Raw genomic sequence first — 22,822 nt, forward strand, 5'->3', positions numbered from 1 at the left:
GGCTGGAAAAAGGTGTAAGTTTGGGGCCCCAGCTGCTGGCATAATATCAATATTCACTAGAACGAGCACTGAGATAGACAGAAATGGGGAGATTAAGAAAGCTAAAAGCCAAGAACTGAAAGACTTCTAAGTCCAAAATGTTACTGTTAGGTTAGGCATGGCACAAGCCAATATTCTATGTTCTGAATTTTAAAAATACTTATATTCCATTTGGGAGTCTGGGAAGGCTACGTAAACTAATGAGAAAGCAATGCAAATGCTGCCAGCTCCACTAACACATGCATCTTTACTTTTCTGAACTCAGAACAGTTTATGCTGCTGATGGACAGTTAATGTATTGTTTTCCCCTTAGGCTGGCATAAGCCTCTTAGGAAAATACGTATTTTCAAATGAAGAACTGCAAAGTGCTTCACCTGTTTGTTTCATTTGAAGAGTAATTCTATTTCATACACACAACAGGACACTTGGCAAACATACCGGTGCCTAGCAATCTCATCATGGCCAGACTTTTTGTTGAATGAAAAGTGGACTGAATAAATGCTGATAGTACTGTAGTGTTCACTCTTGTGTTCTGAAAGCATGGAGAATATCTGAGGGTGGGATAAGGGATATAGCTATCCAGTGTGTCTGTGTGAAAAAGCTGTTATCCAGACACTGAAAAAGAAATAAATTGCCCTTAGAATATTTTTATGAACTCACATTCAAGTTCTATCTCAGAGAAAATGTTGATCAGAGCACCCATGTATTAGAAATAAACACAAACTAAAATTTATTCTGCATAAGCACAGAAGAAAAAGCAAGATACCTTAAACTTATTTTTTATTGATTTTTGTGTAAAACACGGTCTATGGAAAAATAGATAAGAGCATTACTAATAATTTATAATAGCCCTGTTCAGAGAGACAGCATAAACAGTGACAAACACAACCACAAAGAGAATATTACACACGGGAGACATATGCTCAGTTAAGACATTGCCAAAAAGGCATGAGAAATAATATATAATGACAGAGATCATTGTTCAAGTCAGTTAAATGTGTCACTTACTTTAAAGGCTGTAATCTCATTAACTCAAGCAGTATCATATGGTGATACAATATCAGTACTGCAACATTACTCATTATATTGATAGAAAATACTACAGGATGAATAGCCAAGAAATAAAAACCTTGTGTATTAGGAGATGCCCTGTCTGCAAGGATCTATGCCATTACCTCTGAATATGTGAAAATATTACACTGGAAAAGTCAGTCTATCTAATTTTTATGCACCTGATGTATCTAACTTTCAGAGGAAAGCTGTTTCCTAACTATATTCATACCTGTGAAATTTACTGCCACTTGGGAACTCACTGCCTTATATTAATTATTTCCTTTACTGCTACTTGGGCAGCTAATACCATATAGACACACACAGAAATACACTATTTTATAGCCAATTAATGCCCAATAAAAATATGAATGTACTTTCTTACTGTTGGCACATCATATAATTCACAATGTTGGAACAAAAAATTAAATGTGGCACCAATTCACAGTAACCATTACCACAAGCTAAAGAATTTGCAAAACAATTACAAAACAATCTCTAAATAACTCAAAACCTCTAAATAATTCAAGAACATGTGCACATAATTAACTTGTACATAGTTGCCATAGTTAATAGAATTGTAGGATAAAATTAAAGACACATGGAACCTGTAATAGAACTCTGTTTTAGACAATGTTAACAAAGAATACCTTAATATCCATAGAAAACAAATAACCTGTTGCTAAATACATAGAAGTCTCCATTTTATAATACGTGTACAATTCTGTATCACATATTAAGCACTATTTTTTAAACTATACAATAATTAAGAGAAATTAGGAATATTTCATTACTTATTTTCATTAGGCAATTAAGCAATTTATATAAAGCTACACAAAAATAATTTTATAGCAGGCTATTCCTCAAAATATGTATTTTTTCTCCTAAGTAACTGTCTAAATGAATTTAGTTGTTTATATTTAAGCAATCTAAACTAAACAATTACCCTTCAGTATTTTTCCAGTGAGAAGTCTATAGAAATAGAATAGGTGAGTTCTATAGAAATCAGTGTGTTTGGTCACATGAATAAAAGATCCCTTGTGGGACTAAACATATGCTGGATATAAAGTTTGCTAAATGTATGAGGTTGTTTACCTTCAGGCTTAACAGTGTCTTGTTAGAGTGAATTGGTCCTTAAAGAACACTACAAAGTATTAAATCACAAGTCAACATGCTATTCCAGTTAGAAGGAAATACATGGCCTAACAGGAAACCATATGTCATTTTTATAGCATAAATATTTCACAAAATGCCTTCACATAGTTGATCTAAAAATATTGTCTATTTATTAATACTTTGATATTTCAACCTTTCAAGTAACATATAAAATTAAACCACATTTTTAATTTTCAACACACAGTTTGAAAATAGGAATGACTCATCATTATTCTCTCCAGACATCTTTGGCAGTTTAAAATTCAGCAGTATAATCATTGTTGAAGAAATGTAATGATGAAGTAACTTTTTGCATAGGAAAGAGGGCCAATACATTTCTGTACATAGTGTCAGTGGATGCATTACAGTACAGTATCTATGGAATTTGACAGTAATTTTCAGTTAGTACAGTATCATAATTCTGCAACATTATCACTATTGCATCAAAATAGTTAAATAACTGTAGGGAACATGAATGTTAATTACATGTTCTACAGAAATGTAAAATTACTGTAAAATAATAACAGCACATTTCATTTTCAAATGTAGTCAGATTGTTGACATTAGTACTTTCTGCCTAAATCTGTTCAGAGGTATTATATTTTACTCTCAGTTATACCAGCCCATTTTAATTAGGTTTCATGAGCAGGACTGGCATATAATGTAGTATGGTATTTATCCCATTAAAATTCTCCAAGAATTTTAATGTGTTCTAAGATTTTTAAAGTTAATTTTATTTAAAGGAATGAAGCACAATGCTTCAACCTTGTGTGGTTTCACTCTGCAATAATGAAATAGGAAACAGTCCAGGACATTCAATTCTGCAAGCCTTTTAAGAAATGTACACCTTTTGGAATGCAGTAACAGACAGTTAAGTTAGAAATTGTAATTGTTATTTGTTCTTCATTTTTATGTGAAAATCTCATTTGTAGTAGTTTAGACTCCTGTCTGTCTCCAGGAACAACTGAGTTTTCACTTAATGTCTAGAATGTTTTATAAAAAAGTATTGTACTTGTGTATCACCACCAGTATCACTGAAATAGCTGCCTATTGGAGGAGGAACAATAAAATAAATACCCTGGAACAAACTTATTTGGTTTTGGAAAAAAGAAAGAATGCAAACAGTTTTAATTATTTGATAGATTTATTGAACTTTTTTTTCTTATTTTTCTGTTAAAAAATAGGAAAGTTTCAAATTGCTAAAATGTTTGATAAATTTTTGGAGAACGTAGCTATTTAATACAGTAATCCAGAGGCAGCACATGTCTCAAATAAATCCAAAATTGTTGATTTACAAGAGGCTGAGAAGTTATATTAGGGAAAAAAATCACTGGACACCTGCTCTCTTTTTGGAAGCATCTGACACTTGTCAGCTACTGGAGACAAGTCTCGAAGACCTTAGCCTGACCAATTATAGCTGTTAAAATTTATTTTTCAAAAAATGGTGAAATAAAAATAATTATTTTCCTTCCAATTGACTCCATCACCCAGGCTTAAAAAGGAGGATAAATCTGAGCTTTCCAACTACTTGAAACTGAAAATTTGTGAACTAAAAGAAAGTATCAAATATTTGTTGACACACATAAGAGTTGTTTTTTTCAAAAAATGTATTCACAAACCTCTTATTTTCAAGAAGAATCCATTTGCCTCTGATTCAATACAAGATATGTCTAAAGACATATAAAAATGCTTTAATTCCGAAAAAACATCATGCAAGTATTTTATTTTTCATGTCTAGATTTGAACATGCTTAAGATGAAAGGAAGTTCAACTGTCTCTCATTTTGTAACAAACCCAGAATATATACACAAGCTTGATGTGTATGTTTGGGGAATTTGAAAACTAGAATAAAAATAAAATTGTTGTAGATATTTTGAATTTGAAATTATTAAATTAAGAACAACTAAAACAAATTCTTTAGGCTTAGGCTGGCATAACTGAGGGCAGAGTTTGATTCTAAAATCTTTTTTTGCTGTGAAGCTGTTCATTTCATTAAAAGCAGAGATAATGAGATTTACAGGACCAGTTAAGGATAAAGTCAAGCTTAAATCTGTATATTTCTGATGCATGATAGGACAAATTCTTATAAAGTATTAAATAATAAGAGAAGGTTCAGCTAAGAAAATCAGAGATTTTAAACAGTGCAAATATAGATAAGAAAAATATAATTTAATACAAGAAAATTAGGACCAAATGCACAATCTGATTCACTGAAATTGAAGTTTTGCTAATTAAGCAGTAGCAGCCTGAAGGTGCGAGTTGATTTTGGTTGTTTCGTTAAAGAAGAGTAATAACTACTGATAGAGCAGTAGTAAGTAATTGTGAACATTCTTTAGAATCCAACAGGAAATGAAAATGTCAAGGTTTAGAGATTTTTAAGTATAAGAATAGTAATTTGGTTTCTCAAAACTTCAGGCATATTTCAGAGACACTTGTTGTAAAAGTTAGACCTTTATATAAAAATAGAAGATTGGATTTGCACAAAAAGATACTAAGAATTTAAGACATATTCTGGGAAATTCATGTATAATAACTGAAACTCCAGTGTAGACACATACAGAATATGAGTATTGTGATGCTTCCAACATATTGGAAGTTTCATAGTGAAAATGGATCTTTATTGTTGCTGAATTCTCAGCTTTTCTTTTTGTTTTAAAATATTTTCTCATATTTCAAAATAATTGAAAAGTCAAAAACTAGTTTACACACATATCTTTCTATAAATGTATAGCACGGTTTTGAATATTCATTATATGATGTATGGAAATAAAGAGATGCCAAAGGTCTAAAATCCTGCATAATACTTTGGAAAAAAAACAACAGTACAATGCCCTTTACTTACAATATATACAATCACACCATAATTGAAACTGGGTTTGCATATTCAAATCACGGAATGGTGTAAAACCACACACAAATAAATATACTGTACATGTGCAAGATGCTTGACCAAGTCCAAGGTGCTGCTCCTGGGCTGGGGTAACCCCCAGTGTCCCTACAGGCTGGGGGTGAATGGATGTGGAGCAGCCCTGCCCAGAAGGACCTGGGGGTGCTGCTGGGGGAGAGGCTGGACATGACCCAGCCATGGCACTCACAGCCCAGAGAGACAAACGTGTCCTGGGCTGCACCAAAAGCAGCGAGGGCAGCAGGGCAGGGAGGTTCTGTCCCTCTGCTCTGCCCTGGTGAGAGAGAGCCCACCTGGAACACGGCACCAGCTCTGGGGCACCAGCACAGGGAGGACTTGGACCTGTTGGAGTGAGTTCAGAGCAGGGCCCCCAAGATGATCAGAGGGCTGGGGAACCTCTCCTGTGAGGAAAGGCAGAGAAAATTTGGTTTGTGCAGCCTGGAAGGGATGGCTTGGGGGTGACCGAATTTCAGTTTTCCAGCACCTGAAGGGAGCAGCCTACAAGAGAGCTGCCGAGGGCAATGGCACGCAGTGACAGAACAAGGGGGAATGGCTGCAAATTGAATGAGAGTAGGTTTAGACTGGGTATTAGGAGGAAATTCTTTACTGTGAGAGTGGTAAGGCTCTGGAACAGGTTACCCAGAGAAGCTGTGGATGCCCCATCCCTGGAAGTGCTCAAGGCCAGGTTGGATGGGGCTTGAAGCAACCTGATCTAGTGAAAGTTGGCAAGGCCCATGACAGGGGCATTGGGACTTACTGATCTTTAAGGTCCCTTCCAACTCAAACCATTCTGTGAGTCTGTGATCATTACAAATAATTAGTTTCAATCTCTAGTTATTTCTTAAATAAATTATTTTATATTCTGAACTCATTAACCCAGAAATGTGGTTTTGATAGAAGAAACACTGCCCAGAAAATGTCATATTAATAAACAGCACTTTGAACACATAAGCTCTAAGTCAAAAAATATCTGTAAAGCCTGGTTCTAATAAAATACTATTGTGATATAACTGTGCAAAGGAACATTAATTTTTTTTATTTCATAATCATCTGCCCTCTGTAATCCAAAACAAAAATATTTTCTTAGTTATCAGAAGTAGTAATTTTTAGTTATAAACTTCTTATAGTTTGGTTGAGAGCTTGTACTATATGTCAAGAAAGAGACTTTACAAAGACTCCTACTTGGCTAACTCCTAAAAATGCAAGTTTATGACAAAAAAAACCCAAACATGTACAACAGTGTTAACAAGTATCATCACATTACAGTTATACTTTCTGGGGAGAGATGTGGAACAGACCCACTCACTTCTTCTATAACATGGCTTTTCTCCCATCCTCTTCGAATTCTCCTCAGTTTCCTACTTACACATGGCAAAAGTAACACGATCTTACCTAGAATTACAATAGAAGGCAGAACAAGGGCAAGAACAAAATTTGGTGGTGTATAGAATCTGTAATACTCTTCTTCAAAAGCTCTCTTCCATCCATAAATCAGTACATGGAAAGTACTTATAAGCAGAGCAATGTATCCAAGTGTAGACTGTGAAGAAAGAGAAAACAAGGAAAAAAAGAAATAATAGCACTTGGTCCTTCACCTGACAGCTTTAATACATTGTTTGCATTATTTTAACATTTCTATCAGACATCAAGTTAAAAATCTCTTAACTACATTAGGTTAGCAATATGTGGTTTTAAGTTCACATTCTGAAATTTACAGACTGAACTGAGCACTGATTTACAGAGTATCTCTGCTAACATCTACAGACCTTAGTCAAAGCTGAAATGATGTCTGCCCAAATTCTATGTTAATGGAAGTCAACTTCAAGATATATATGCCAATAAGGAACAATTCCAGTGTAGTTACTAGAACAACATCCATTGTGATTGGAAATTAAGTTCCTAACTATGAGGATAGATCACTTCCAAGATTCCTTATTATGGAACAATGCGATTCTCTTGGAAGAGATTTGGGCCTAAACTTGCATATTTTTATCACTCTGAGATGCACAGCTTACTTCTGCCTCACAAAGGCCTACATCCACTTGTCTGATGTTAGCATGAACCATCCCCTACATTCTCCATCAGTGTTGTGGAGTGGTTAAAACGAGTATCTGAACTGCAGAGCTTGGGCATAATAGCACAACGTGGTGCAGTTTGCCATAAACAGGCAGTGCTGGATAAAAGGTGAAAGAGAGGCTTCCCACAGCAGCCTGCAGAGGAAGGACCTCTCACCACACAAATCTAGGGCTTGCCACTGGAGGTGGTGATCATAGGGATCACTCACCAGTTCTGTGAATCTGCCTTTTTAAGGACCCTGCAGCTATAATGCTTCACAGATTTGACAATCCAACAAACTTAACTTTCCCAAACCATCATAAAAGAACTGCTCTGCTTTGACTTCAGGTGGTGTTTAAATGAAGAAAAACTCTTTCTGGCCAAAACTGATGTAATGACTGTCTTGGCTGGGAAATATTTGTAGAAAGTAATTGAAACAGAGAATGAGCATTAAGAAAGGTAACTGGCTACCAAGGGATGGTCTAATTCCAGCAAACAGACAAGCAAAGAAAAATGCAGCCTAAGGGTCTATAATAGGTAGTGAAAGAATTAATTCCTCCTACTTCAAGATTAAGCATTTCTAAGGCAAGGAGAATGTCTGAACTAATACTATTTGCAAGGATTCACAGGTATAATGGTATAAAAGGAAAATATTTCTGTTAATTTCTTGGGATTGGTAGCCTGTTTTTTGACTTTCCAATATTTATGTATTTTTTTTTTTGTCAATGGTTTCATGGCCATTTTTTAAACCTTTAGATATGCTGCATACCTTTTCTTAAAAACCCAATTTGCTCCCAAAATATCCCACAGTAAACAGAACATTTAGAGAAACACTGAGGATATGAAAAGGGCATATGAACAGAACTTCTGGTAAGAAATTTGTACAGCAAACAATACAATCAAACCTGATGTTTTAATATGTTATTGCAGATTTTTGTTGGTATGACTGTCCTGCATTCATTGTTATATCACTGCCAGCAGGGAGAAGGGCACAAATGAATCATATCCCTCATTTCTTCATCAGGATTACTGATGAGAAATGTAACAATTTTTGCAAAAAGAAACAGAAGGGAAATATTATACAGTCATTTCCAATTATTTTTATTTCAGTGCTTATTTTAATTCAATTTGCTAGCTATAGTTTTGAAACATCTATACATGTCTTTCTATCTAATGGTCAAAATGGAAACTAAGAAGTACATCAGTATATTTTAAACTAACAGCAAAAGGACAAGAAAAACATATGATGCACTTTTATTAGGTTCTTTTTTTGTGCCCTGTGAAAAGTTGCAATATGCTTCTCTGAAGTGTTGGTAGAGCATGTGCTAGTGTGTACTGCACAGTTTTAACCACACATCTAAAGAACTAACAAAGGTATTGCTATTGCTTCTGGCAGCTCCTAATGCTGCGTTCTTAAACTGGGCCCTTAATTACCATTACCAGGCTCCAGATGATAATCCCTTTAAGTGCAGAGGACTTCTGAACACAGCAAGAAACAATACTGCTTCTTCACTGGGACATTCACATTGAACAGTGCAGTGAGCAGCAATATCAGTTGTAATTCTTGGCAACCCTCTGCCTGGGCTTTAGGATGGCTGCTGGGAAAAGTGGAAGAATATCTTTGGCTGCTTTGCTTCCTTATCTTCCATAATACTGTGTTTCCTGGAAGCTGAGTAATAGATTAGCACATTTCCTATGGACTCCTAAATCTTTTAGCTTTTCTCTAGGTCCTCCCTGTTTTGTTTCTTTTACTTCCTGATCAAAGTCAGCTCTTAGCCAATAGGGGGATTCCCAGCGAAGGCTACTGATAAACTGGACAAACTGGTATTGTTTGAGAAAGGAACCAACAAAAGTTAGAGGAGCGGGAAAGATGAAAGAGAAAAATCCCTAAAATGTTACCACAAAGATGTATGTGTTTAGAGACAAAAATGTGCCGTGGGGCCAATCTGCTCCAGGAATTTCTACATTCACAATGGTTCAGTAGTTCCAAGCAACTTATATATACAAAAGATATTTTCTAAATTCTACGTTTATGCAAGATACACTTCAGATTCTCTTTGTAACAGGCTATTGCTTAACCTATAAAACCTGTTTGTAGAAACTTCTGACTGGAATCTTACTCATAAACTTGCTAAATACTCATGCCTCAGTCTTTTTTACTCTTGGGAAAAAGTGTCCTGTTCTTGTGAGAGAACCAAGGCAGGGCAGCCTTTCCTCAAAGTGTATGCATGAGAAATATTTTACTCACACTGCCTCCAAAAAGCTTTAGGATTGTGCTAGCAGAGAAAAGGAATATCTACAAAATAGTCAGCTTCCTACCACTCAAATGACAGATTTGTGTTGTTTTTTGCTAAAAACCATGAAGCTCAGCTTTCAAACCTGTCTGCTCTGTCCATTGCCACTTTAAATGATGGGGTTTGGACTTGAAGTCTTAAACTGGAAAACAAAAGCAGCAGTCATTTATGCTTATATTATATATTTGCCGTTTAACTTTCCTCACTAGACTGAAGGACCCAGTGCAGCATAGCTTGCAGACAATGTTCTCCATTTCCTTGTGTTTTATGTGAACACTCAAGGACTGGTTTCAATAAATGTCTTTTTTTCCTGTTTACAGTGGCTTATTTTTCTGTTTACAGTGTTGGTTTAAGCTGTTTATTCTGCCTGCTCTGACAAAATATGAATTCTTTTGCCCATGTCTTTCTTGCCCATGTCTTCCCTGCCTCCTTATCCAAATATATTTAGATGAGAAAAAGAAGAATACTGAAGTGGCATTTAAGAAAACTGATGCATTAGTTTATCAGCCCCAGCTTTCTTCCCTGCTGCTTTACTCAGTAAACTTCAGCTCTGGGTTACATTGACTGCAAAGTTTCACATTAAGTTTCAGTCATCTAGGCTCTCCTACTGAGAAAACTCTTCATCACTGTCTCATTCTGTGCTTCCTCTGTCTGGAGGTTATGAGTGTTTCTCTCCAAATCATGATGAAGTAATCAGACCTTTGTTTTGTACAGTGGTCAGCTCTGTACTGGAGCAATTCCTGTTCTCTGCTGGTCTCTTTGCTCCTTCTAGGACTGACACAGTGATTTTCGTTTGCACTATTAAACCTTCTCGTATCTCACTTTGTGCATATGCATACTGTGAGTGAAGGAGCAGAGCCTGTATGGCGTATCCTCTTAAAGTCCTTTTCCCTTGATGAAGCAGGCTGGAATTTTTGGGGCTGCTGACACCTATGTTTGAGACCAAGCTAGGTAAGATGGAGGCATCTCCAAAATAATTTGGGATATCAAAGACAGCAAAGACTTCTGTGCAAAAATACTAACAACTGGTGTTTCTTTAGAGTATTAGGAAAACTGTGTTTGAAGACTTTTTCAACTGCTGTAGGTTGGGGAGATGCTGCTTAGGGCTTGTTCTACTGGAACAAGGCTAGTCTATACTGTACCTTTTAATAAACTCAGATTTTCCTAGTAGGATTTGACAAGAAATGAAGAATAACTTACTTCCTGAGAATTAATGACAGTAAATACTCATTAAGAAAATTTTAGTAGCTTGATACTTTTGTGATTAAGAATTGCAAATGGTCATAGCTCATTACCAATACCAGTTATCTTCTGCACATAATGCAGTATGAACTGTAACATACATCCAGAGCAAACAACTTATTCCCAAATTCCTCAAAATACTGACAGATGGGTCATTAAAGTTCATAGTTATTTAAATTTGGAAATATTTTGACTTAATTTACAATGGAAATAACTACAGTAAATATGTAGTTGTAGATACAACGCTGTGATTATTGTGTGGGTTTTGACACAGTCACACAAGCCTGAAATTTGGAAAAATGAGTAAGGAAAAATAAGACAAAAATGCTGTGTGTGTGGCTGGAAGTTATTACTAGATAAAGGCATCATGTCACTGACAAGTGAATACATGTTTTTCCCTTTTGCACCAATGTTTTATATTACCCAACACCCAACTATTGTCCCCATACAGAGAACTCCAGAGGGCAGAGATGTTTGTAACAATGCACTTGAGTATTTAATCTCTCTGAAGGCTCAAAGCCATGACTGTGAATAAACAGTTCTGTCATGGTAACTCCACTTTGAAAAACTTTTCAGAGAAGTTTTTTGTAGGTCTACCTGCAGTTTTCCAGTAATGGAAATCATAAGGGAAGGGAAGACATTACAGACAGACCTCAAACAGCTACAGCCATTGAAGTGTTCCCCACTACTCTCTTTAAAATGTCTAAATTATGAAGAACAACCCAAGCCCTGAACTTTAAAGTTAGTGCCCAGGTTCTGAAGTGAACAGGACTCAGAATTAGGCAGTATTATTAGGCCAAGCTGAAAAAAAATGTTAATGAGAAACGACTGAGCTAAGACTACAGTACTAAAGCCAAAGTCAGAAAACAAAATATAACAAACCCCAAAACTGTGCACACTTAAGAATTTTCACCTGACTGAATCCTAGCAAAATTTGTTATACCTGACTGCTACCTAAAACTACTGCAATTATGTATAGGAGCAATTGAGTTGTTCATTAAAGCCTGTATTTCTCAGTATTTTATGCTGGTTATATTTGCATGTTCTAGGTATTTACCTGAGGAAGGAAGGCAGCAGATGGTGTGCCAGGGCCTTGAAAATCCTCTGATTTATATAAGTGAAGCTTTATATTTTACTAGTGGGTATTTTCAGCTAATGGGAATAATTCAGTTGGAGAGCTGTGTCAAGTCCCACAGTGGATGGGAAGTAAAACTTTTTCAATGGCACCATGGCTGTCAGAGGGCTGTGCAATAAAAATCCTGCAGGGCAAATGAAGTCTTCAAGTTTAATTGCTGTGCATCTACCTATACAAGCATCTCATCAGTATCAATGCATTTAGCAGGTTCGTCCAAATTTATCGAATTTGAATTTAGCAAGAAATTCTAAGAACAGAAATGGAAAAGATTAGTGATCATTTGGTCTTAGCTATGTTGGTTATTTAAGATCAAATGTAAAATGAAAAGTCCCATTCTAACACTCATGATATGCTTAATGTGCCTTCATGGCAACATATTTGCTAAGTAATTGTTGCTTTTATTGAATTACCAGAGACAGAGGGAAGAAAAGGCCCTTGTCACATTGCAATGAGATTTTTATTTATGACCTTGATCATGATCAAGGAATTCTTGTTAACACCAAAACTCCCTTATTAAAAAAGTAACACACCTGAATAAAACTGAACTCCCTCCAGTTTAAGGCACTGTTTACTGAAGGGATGGAAGTTACTGCCAGCAAAGAAAGCAATCCAAGACTCATTATTCCAAAGGAGATGTACATTTCAATTCGCCACACTTCTTCCTCATTCCAAGAATTTTCAACATTTGCATGAACCTGATGAAACAGCAGAAAGGAAGAACTTTATTCTAAAGAATATTAAAAATACCAACAGAAGTTATTTTGCTGACTTAAAGTTCACAGTCACAGGACAACTATAAAATGGAGTCAAATATTTCAGAGGTTTCCTCATGCCTTGGAGAATAACAACTGTTTCCTTACTGCTGGTATTGGCTCTTGCTAGGTTAGAAACATGTTAAACGTGGAAATTTAGATGAGATGCTAAAAGAAAATGTAACATTATGTATCATTTACAACAATACTGTTAAAAAATCAGATCATTCTGCACAGTTTTATACACTGTAGAAAAGGAGCTGTGTTCTTCAGACTCTGCAAACTTAAATTCTTAAGTTTTCTTTTAAACTCTGCAAACTTAAGTTGGATAAACCCACAATTTATTTTTAGTTTGTTACATTTAGAAATAGTTTAGCATCATTTCCTTCAGCTTTTCTATGCTGAGTCCAAGCTTGTTCTCTCTTTCAGTATTGACATCCAATTTTTCCAAGATGGTTCTTGCTGGAGAGCTTCACCAGAAAAAAGAAACAATTCAGGACCTTAACAACTAAGAAACTTAGATATTCTATTATTTTTTCCACTTCCAGTTTAACTATCGCAGTATGGCATGCCTTGAAAAAGGTGCACTGGAAATATTAGCAAGTGATTTTTACAGTATCATTAAAACTAAGATAATTTCTTAGTAAAAGTACCAGTGAAACCTTTAGTATTACTAATTTTAAGTGTGAATTACAGATTCTTGTTGCCTATTATAGTTTTGCCCTTCCTATCTTTCACTTAAGTTCAGTTTTTGATGCTAGCCCTTTCAGAGTTTGTGACACTCTCTGTTAATTTGTTAGATTTGATTTTATTTTCTTATTTGGTTTTCCTTTCTGTTCTATCACATCTCATTCCTACATTCCTCCTAGATTTTACATGGTGAATGGCAATGCTGTTTTTGTGGCAATGCTGCTTTTCTCCCACTTTAAAGGTTACAATAAAAGATGTCTCACCCTCTAGAAGAGAATCTCCTCCAGAGGATGACAGATTTGTCAGAGAATGTTTCAGGATTATGCAAGATCAATTGCTCTTGGAAACTATGAGTCAGTTTCTATTGCCTGCAATAGATGATGTCCACAGAATTTTAAAAGAATAAAGTAAAGAATAAAGTATTTTTAGGATTGGTTCAAAACATTACAAAATATCAGCATCTTCTTTTTTTTTTTCTTTTTGGAACATAGAAGTATCTGTAAGTATGATTATAATATCTGCCTTTATACTTTTCATATCTGTACATGAACTTATGATATACATACTTCCTCCACGTGTTAAGTATACATAGAAAGGAACATACCTCAGAATTTTCCTGCTGTTGCTCTTATCCTGTCTATCCTACATTCTTCTTGTGTATATTGCTAACAGGAATTTCAGTAGGACACATCCTTGATTCTCCCTATCACACAAACTTGACTGCAGATTGACCCACAAGGTGAGCAAAATGCACAGATATTCATTTCAGACTCCTTATTTGGCACCACCTATGCATAAGATAACCCACAACGTTTTGTGCCGAAAGCAGTAGGACAGATTCAGAAAAACCCAGTTACTGTGTTCAGGAGCCATATGCACCCAGCCAAGGCGTTTCTGGCTCACTTACTGAAGACTGTCTTACCTGCTGATATGCCAAGTTGAGGAATAGGTACCGTTCTGATCTCCTCATAGGCAAGCAGAGGCTGTACACCACGTGCACTGTTGCAAAGAAGAAGCTGAGCAGTCCAAGCTGCTTTCGACACTGCAGCCAGCTGTCCAGCCAAGCAGGAAATCGCCGATACTTCGTGCCGTAGTGAAGCTGATAAGCAGCTGCAATAAGTCCTGATAAATACACCAGAGAAAGCAAAGTGATAGCAACAACTGGCAGAGTCTTGTTCACAATCTCAATGGGAATCTTGTAAAAGTCACTCTGCTGATTTCTCATGTACGGATGGATGACATCTCTGACAAAGGAATAGATGAAGAAAAATGTTGCCAGGCTAATGGCAATCAGTACAGGCCCCTTCCATAGGGTGAACAGTCGCAGAGGCAGGTTTTCAATCTCCCTTGAGGATGACAATGCCCCCAGATCAATAGGAATGAAACTGAGCTGACGAGCAAGCTCCATAACTTGATGGCGAGCCTGAACATTGTTACTGCATATATAGACCTGTTGGGAAAGTCAAAGGAGTTATCCATAGTCAGAGAAAGAGAGTCAAAGGTAAACAAAAAAATAGCAAAACCCACCAAAACCCTTAGGGGCTTCCAAATCACAACTACAACATAACAGCTAAAACGGTATACTTTATCCCAGCTTGTATCACCAACGTGACAATAAAATCACATAAAAATCTAGCCAAAGTGCAATATGCACATTGATTTATCAACAGAGTAATCAAAACAAAACTGGCTTGTTCTTGGATTTAATAATGGGGCATGTCTTGGTCATCTCTACACTGAAACCTGTCATACTGAAATGCCTACAGGACTGGATTTACTTGAAGCCAATAGCTGAAAGCATTTCAGAAAATCCCAAATCTCTCAAAAATACAGGAATCTTGAACAATGACCCTTAAACAACTACAGCATACACAGAATGAAAAGCAGCAAACTGTGTAGTCTCTCCATGGGTAACAATTTCAGCCTTATTTCACAACCCACATTTCCACAGATTTCAGATCTGAGCATTTAACAGAAAAAACAAAAACTAGCAGCCAAATAAGAACTTGTTCTAAAGGCCAATTTATTATGCAGTGAAAGAAGTGTCCTGTTATAAAGTACTTCAAGGTTCTGTTAAAATTTACAATGGGCTATAGTTTCCCCAACACTATTTGCTGATCATCTGCATTGAAGCAAATATGATCTGTTTTGACTGAACTGAGTTACTTTTAGTGTAGTGCTATTCTGAAAGGGGATAAAAGAAGTACGGTGAAGTTATTTTTTAAATTATGCTAATTCCCTATCTATTCCATTCCATTTAATTCTACCTGAAGTGCCACAAAACTCAATTTAGTCTCCAGCAGTCATGTCACATTAGTTATTTCTTCTGTGTTTCTCAGATTTCACAAAGCTGTGAATGACTGGATGCTTGCACAGGTTTAAATCCTTTACATCACTTCAGCAAAACATGAAAAACATAAAAGTGCATTTTCCATATGCAGGATAGATTTGCAGAACATAACTGGGAAGGATTTGGACATGATGTTCCTAAGCAGCACTGGATCAAATGAATGATCACTTAGAAACATAAGTGCCTCCTTCTGTTCCCTCACATTTATGATTTTGGGGCACTCTAAAAGCTAGATCATTTCTTTCAATCAGTTTGCTGCTACATTGAACATAAGCATTTCTAGAACAGCTGATTCTCGAGCTCTGGCATAGGGACTTGAGATTTCTGTGTATTTCTTTCAATAGTTCACCCCAATGCTGCCACTAAAATGAACTGGGAAAGACTGTCTCTACGCTTGTATAAAGCATAAGAAAACACATAAACGTTTTTCCTATGGAAAACATTAACACCCAACTCTTCTCTTCTGTCTGTAGTGACCAAAAGGTAAGTTGTTTACTCTAAGATAGTATCCACATTTCCTCTGCAATCTTTAAAGCCAAACAGGCAACACAGGGAGAAAACTGGACCACTGACTTTATTTGTCTTACAGTGGGATGAACTAAACTCTGAAGTTTTTATTGGCTACTAAAATGTAAGCTAAACATCCAACATTTCAGGCATGTTAAGTAAGAGAATGTAAATTTCATGAGTTCTGGCCGTTACATTCAGTTCCTGTAATTTTCATCTTACAAATAAGTTAAATTAATACAAATAAAAACATTTACCTGTCTGCTGGCATCCTTTGGTCCTAACTGCAGTGACCAAGCTGAAATGACATTGAATCCTTTGACAATTAGGGAATCGGGAAATAGTGACGCCAAATACTCTGCATTGGAGTCTGGGTATTGGTCTACCCTTGTATTATTGCTGACATCAATCAGAATTTTACCAGCAAGTAAATGTTTGAGATCCCACAAAGACATGTAATGTTCTCTGTGTATGGCTACAAAAATGATGTTTGTTTTAGCTACTGCATCTTCATGGTGAGTGACATCAACCACATGGGGAAAGAAGTCAGCAGCGTGTTTGGGGTTTCTGCTCCCTACGACCACGTGGTACCCACATCTGATAAGTCTGATTGTCAATGATTTAGCAAAGTCTCCACTTCCAATGATGCCTATTGTGACCTTACTGACGTCCTTGATGCCATTGGCAACATTTGGTAGAAAAGTTTCATTGAGGTTCTTGGGACTCCCCATCATAGAGATTGATTCCATACTTCCAAGACACCAAACCTACAATGATTTCTTTTGCAGGAAAAAAAAAGCAAAGAGAAGAAAAAAAGAAAAAACAACAGAAGGACAAATCAGCATCATACGATTTTATGAGACCTCAAAATCCATTAACACCTCTGGAAGCAAAATCTTTGGTTCTAAGTTTCATATTATATTCTCTCCTTAATCAAGTATGTGCTAATCAATTTTGTCTTGCAATATGTCACCAATAGAAAGAAAAACAAGAAACATAAAGTACTTCAAGCACATCAATAATACAGTTACTTAAGTAAACAACCATTTTTTCATTTTCTCCTATTTCTTACCTTTCACTGCCCTGGAATACTGGACCACAAGATAACTTTGTACTCCTGAAACTAATGGCCAATAGACTAATGAGTAGAAACATGTAAAGAAAATTGGAAAATAGAATGTAGAGAGCACTGGCCTGTGATCAGCATGAGATCAGTGAGTACAAGGATGCTGAATTCCTTTAAAAGTTTATGCAGGTTATTACTGTGATATCCTCTCCTGGCCATGAGGGAGGAGATGCAAAAGTCTCACAGCTGCAAATGTCATGACACCATGACAAACGTCCGTCTGACATACTCACCTGTCAGCCTGGAAAATGGGCTGCCCATGTGGATCCAATGGCAAAAACTACTAAGAAATTCATCAAGACCTAATCATGAGATCACTGATGACATTTCTAGGTCAGACTGCTTGGTCTGGTCATGGATGTATAAGGATTAACTGTGGATGCAAGGGTAAAGGATTCATGGCCATGAGTCACAAATATGCTTAACACAATTTTGTATCCAGGCAAGTAAGATAAGTCCTGGAAACAAACACATGGGACAGCCTTCCATAAAAAGGTAATGGCAGGAAGAGCCAGATTTCACACAATAATAAAAGGGAAGATAATTTTAGGACTCAAATTCAGTAACGGATATTTTGAAGAAAAACAGACGCTAAGGTTCTCAGAAAAATAAAATAAATATTGCTATATCCTTGGTCACAGAACTGCAATAAAGCTCTAACAAATACATTAAAACCAACAGAACAACCCTCAGGAGGGAAATCTTCACATGAAACCACAGTTATGACCTAGGTGGTTCTGCATCATTGGGAGGGGTTGACCCTGGTTGGAGGCCAGGTGTCCAAAAAGGTTGGGCTGAGGAGAGAAAATACCACGAAAGACTGAGACGAAAGTTGAGATAAGGAGAGGGAGAGATCACTCACCAATTACCACCAGAGGCAAACCAGACTCTATTTGGGGAAATTAACTGACTTTATTACCCATCAAAATCAGCAGGATAGTAAAACAAATCCTAAAGAAACACCTTCCCCTCACCCTAGTAAGCTTCTCCCTGGTCTTTATTCCCCATTCTCTGCCTCCTCCCCCTATGCAGCACAGGGAGACAGGGAATGGACATTATGGTCAGTTCATCACATGCCATTGCTGCTGCTGCTTCCTCCTCAGGGAGAGAAGTCCTCCTGTCACCAGCATGGGGTTCCTCCCACAGGAACTTCTCCAGTGTGAGTCCTCCCCACAGGCTACAGTTGTTTACAAACTCCTCCAGTGAGGCTCCCTTCCACACAGAGTGCAATCCTCCAGGAACAGGCTGCTGCAGTGTGGGTCCCCATGGTCACAAGCCCTGCCAGGAAACCTGCCACAATGTGGGCTCCTCTCACCACAGGTCCACGCCTGGAACCTGCTCCACTGCGGGCTTCCCGCGGGGTCACAGCCTTCTCTCAGGCACCCACCTACACTGCTGTGGGGCTCTTCCACAGGCTGCAGGTGGATCTCTGCTCTCCCATGAACCTCACGGGCTGCAAGGGGACAGCTCCCTCACCATGGCCTGCACCACAGCCTGCAGGGGAATGCCTAATCCAGTGCTTAGGGCACCTCCTCCTCGCCCTCTCCACTGGCCTTGGTGTCTATGTAAGTTATTTCTCTCACATGTTCTCATCCTCTCTTCTGCAGCTGCAATTACTTTTTTTCCCCTTCTTACCTACATTATTCGAGAGGTGCTGCTACCATTGCTGATGGGCTGGCCAGCCATGGTCCATCCCAGACCCAGCTGACGCTGGCCCCATTAGACACAGGGCGAGATTCCTGCAGCTTCTCACAGAAACCACCTTACAGCACTCCTCCCCACACTTCTACCAAAGTCCTGCCAGGCCAGCCAATATAACCGTAGAACAGGAATAAATTCTGAAAATTAAGGAAGCAATGAGGAGACGCAGGCTAAGAAGGAGCAAAAAGAAACCACAAGGTTGCTGTATTGGGAGCAATCAACAACACACCACACGGAATCTTTTCCTGAGCCACCATCCAAGAGCTGATACGACGGTAATTAATCATCAGTGGGGGACATTAACCAGTCATTGGCTAGAAATACAGCATGTGTGGTGAACAACCTCCCACAATTAAAAGCAGCTTTGTGTTTCAGAAATTAGAGGATGCTACTAGAAGAATGGGCACTTTTCATTTCAGTTTTGACTAGAAGGTACAAACTCACTGAAACTGGATTAAGAAATTAAAGACAGAAAGCAATATGTGAAAGTGACCACAAAGTTAGTATTCAAAGAAAACATTCTAATAGTGAATCCTTCTGGCAGAGGACAAAAATTTTTATGCATGTACTCAAAAAAGCATTGACTTTTTCCTTACCATGTGACCTGAAATGTATTTAACACATGACCAAACTACCAGTATTTCCTGTATCAGGATGGGTTCGCACCCAGGAACATAATGAGAATATATAATAAGATAAAACATGTAACTGGATATGACAGAACATGTATGCTTTCACCATGTGATTACAGTGGCCCATTTCAGTTCATATCATGTAACCAGAATGTGCTGCAAAACCTTGAGATTGAAAGGGAACCAGTTGGGTGAAAGGGAAATGGGCTACCAGTACCATTTAACCATGCTGCAGCCTACTTTCAGTTTTAGTCCAAAGGATCCTGGGGAGAGTGGGCACACAGGACTTGGATATGACAAACTGCTCTGGTGAGTTGAATTTGGCCTGCTGGACAAAGTTTCTCACTGCCTGTTCTAAGGAAAATAACAGTGTGAGTAACAGAATCAAACTAACAGATCTCATAAAAAAGCCTCAAGGGAACAGGCTGACATGATTTTTAGACAAGTAATCTAAGAGATGTACAAGAGCAGAGAGCTAGCAGTTACTGAAAAGACTATATTAAATGCACAAGTGCAATTCAGAGGCAAGAATGTGTAAGACTGCTTTAACTGCAACAGGAGAGCTTTCCTGACCTGAAAAATCACACAATTAAAAAAAAAAAAAAGTGTGCACGGCTAAGGAGCACTAAAAAAGGCAGTGCCATCATGTAGGGACAAAATCAGAACAAGGATGGTGCAAAAGTGAGTTTGCAACTAGTGAAGAAGATAAATGGCAACAAGTTCCATAAATACAATAAAAAGTCAAAAGACAGTGGGCAAGGTTTAAAACTTCAGAGGAAAAGGAACAAGCTATAACTCATACAAAGTAGGATGAATTAAATGTCTTCTTTATTTCAGCCCTCAGCAGAAAAGTTAACTGAGAACAGGTATTTAAAGAAATCCTTCTATGGGGGACAGACAGTGAGGTCAAAGTGGAAAAGGTAAGTTAAGAGTAAAGGATAAAGATAAGATAAAGATTTTCAAGTCAGCAGACACTTAATAATCAGCCCTTGATGCTTGAGATGGTGACCAAAGTGTCATTTTCAGAACTAGAGAGACGACAAGAGAGGCAGACTAGCACATATTGCTTAAACAAGAGAGGACGACTAAGGAAAACAAGGACTTCTTAGCCTAACTTCAGCACCTGGACAGATTTTTCATCAAGTCGTTGTGCAATCAGTTAGTAAATAAATGGGAAGCAGATGATAAGCAGCAGCTAAGGCAGGTTGTTCAGGAAAAGATTTCAAATAAACCAACCTTCTTCTATGAACTGATTTTAGGGTTATAAAAATTAATAAAAATGACACAGATTTGACATATGGTCTTAAAAGAGCTAAGAGAACATCACATAGCTATGTCAGCCAGACGGTGACAAACACGTGAAAAACTGCCCCTGGAAAAATAACTGGGGAGGAGAAAACGGAGCCAAGGCAAGCCGTGCCACTGTATCTGTGACCCCCGGCTCGCTCGGGCGGGCACTGACGGGGCGCGGGGCTGGCGGGAGGCCGGGCCGGTGCTACCGGGCGGGCTGGCGGGCGGCAGCGCCGTGCGGAGCTCCAGCCCGGAGCAGCTCGGTGAGGCCCCGGGCCGGGCCGGCATCTCCCGCTGCAACGACAGCACCGCCCGTGACAGGAGCGGCGGCCCCACCGCCCGCCGGGCAGCGCTGCCAGGCCCGCCCGCCGCGGGGCGGGGGCTCGCCGGCCCGCCAGGTACCGGAGCGCCCCCGAGGCCGGGCCGCACCGCTCCGCGGGGCGCCGGCACCGCCAGAGCCTGCCCGGAGACGAGGGCAGCGGCGGCACAGCCGCAGCGATAGGCAGCAGGGAGAGCCCCGCGAGCGGCGGCTGCGCCGAGCAGCGCCCCGCGGGGATGGGGCCCGTCCCGCCCCGGCCCCGGCGCCGCTCACCTCCGCCCGCCCGCCGGGAGCACCGCGCCGCCGCCGCTCCTCCTCGCACTCGGGCCCGCAGTGCCGGGCGGGCGGGGAGGCGGCGCCTCTCCCGCCGCTGCCGCGACCCGCCCCCTGCGGCCGCCCCGCCACCGCCACCGCCACCGCCACCGCCACGGCGGGCGGCCCCGGAGGGCGGGGGAGCCTCCGTGGGCATGGGGCGGCAAGTACCGCCTTGTGGGCAGGAGGGCCGGTGGTATCCTGGGGTGCAGCGGGAAGAGTGTGGCCAGCAGGTGATTTTCCCCCTCTGCTCGGCCCTGGTGCAGCCACATCTGGAGTGCTGAGTCCATTCTGGGCTCATCAGAGCAAGAAAAACTACTGGAGAGAGGCCAAGGCACACAACAAAGATGATGAGGGATCTGGAGCATCTCTCTTATGAGGAGAGACTGTGGGAGCTAGGCCCATTTAGTCTAGAGAAGAGAAGACTGAGAGGGAGTCTCATCAATGCATATAAATATCCCAAAGACAGCTGTCAAGAGGATGGTGCCAGGTTCTTTTCAGTGGTGCCCAACAACAGGACAAGGAGCAACTGCCATAAACCACAACTCAAAAATTTCCACGTCAACATGGGGAAAACCTACTTCACTTTGAGGGTGGTAGAGCACTGGAACTGGCTGCCCAGGAAGGTTGTGGAGTCTGCCTCTGGAGACACTCAAAACCCGCCTGGGTGCTCTCCTGTGTAACCTGCTCCAGGTTACCCTGCCTTGACAGGTGTTGGTTAGATGATCTCCAGAGGTCCCTTCTAACCTTAACAGTTCTGTGTTTCTGTGATCTGTGACAGCACAGGGGATCGGTGCAGGGAAGGAGGGTTGTGGATGGACCTGCGATGCCCTCAGCTTTGGCCGCTGTCACTGTGCTCCAGCACGGCCCCTCTGGCCTGTGCAACACCCCCAGCACGGGCGGAGCTGGACCCGGGGTGCTCCTGACACAGGAGCAGCTGTGGGCAGCTGGCCTGTCCCCAGATGAGCTCATGGCCTGGAGGGCAAAGCTCTCCTGCCAGGCCCTGCCCCACCTTGGCTGCCCTGGCCCAAGCCATTCTTCAGCAGAACCTGTCATCAGCCGCCTTTCCTTATCCTCCTGGCAAAAGGGTGCTGCTGCAGCCAGTGCCAGCTCCAGGGCTGTGGAATTGTACTGTCCTATGTCACACAATGGTAGGGTTGGAAGGGACCCTTAAAGGTCACAGAGTCCAACTCTTGCATTGAGCATGAACATCCTCCAGTAGATCTGGCTGTTCAGAGCTCTGTCCAGCCTGACGGAATGTTTCCAAG

General features: G+C 39.6%; 1 protein-coding gene across 3 annotated transcripts; it reads right to left on the bottom strand.

Annotated features, from left to right (window-relative positions):
- Positions 1-541: 541 nt before the first annotated feature.
- On the bottom strand, positions 542-21,643 carry STEAP2 (STEAP2 metalloreductase). 3 transcript variants are annotated; one of them, XM_063412589.1, is made up of 6 exons: positions 21,516-21,643; positions 16,432-16,953; positions 14,240-14,767; positions 12,406-12,570; positions 6,542-6,689; positions 542-654 (listed from the first exon to the last, which is right to left on the bottom strand). In XM_063412589.1, exons 2-6 carry the CDS (start codon positions 16,921-16,923, stop codon positions 644-646), a joined length of 1,344 nt encoding a protein of 447 aa, XP_063268659.1. In that variant the 5' UTR covers positions 16,924-16,953; positions 21,516-21,643; the 3' UTR covers positions 542-643. The 3 variants fall into 3 exon arrangements, with proteins under 3 accessions (XP_063268659.1, XP_063268641.1, XP_063268651.1); XM_063412571.1 differs by lacking the exon at positions 542-654 and having other exon boundaries at positions 803-6,689; XM_063412581.1 differs by lacking the exon at positions 542-654 and having other exon boundaries at positions 803-6,689; positions 16,432-16,941; positions 21,516-21,600.
- Between the last annotated feature and the right edge of the window lie 1,179 nt (positions 21,644-22,822).

The sequence above is a fragment of the Prinia subflava genome, chromosome 1, assembly GCF_021018805.1.
Source record: "Prinia subflava isolate CZ2003 ecotype Zambia chromosome 1, Cam_Psub_1.2, whole genome shotgun sequence".
Lineage (NCBI taxonomy): Eukaryota > Metazoa > Chordata > Aves > Passeriformes > Cisticolidae > Prinia > Prinia subflava.

Bases quoted from the DNA above. Each gene is read 5' to 3' on its own strand.
- STEAP2 (XM_063412571.1), bottom strand. From the start codon at position 16,923: ATGGAATCAATCTCTATGATGGGGAGTCCCAAGAACCTCAATGAAACT. The intron at 12,571-14,239 runs GTAAGACAGTCT...CTGTTTCATCAG, and splicing joins TCAACTTGGCATATCAGCAG to GTTCATGCAAATGTTGAAAA. The intron at 6,690-12,405 runs GTGTGTTACTTT...CTTTCTTCACAG, and splicing joins GGGAGTTCAGTTTTATTCAG to TCTACACTTGGATACATTGC.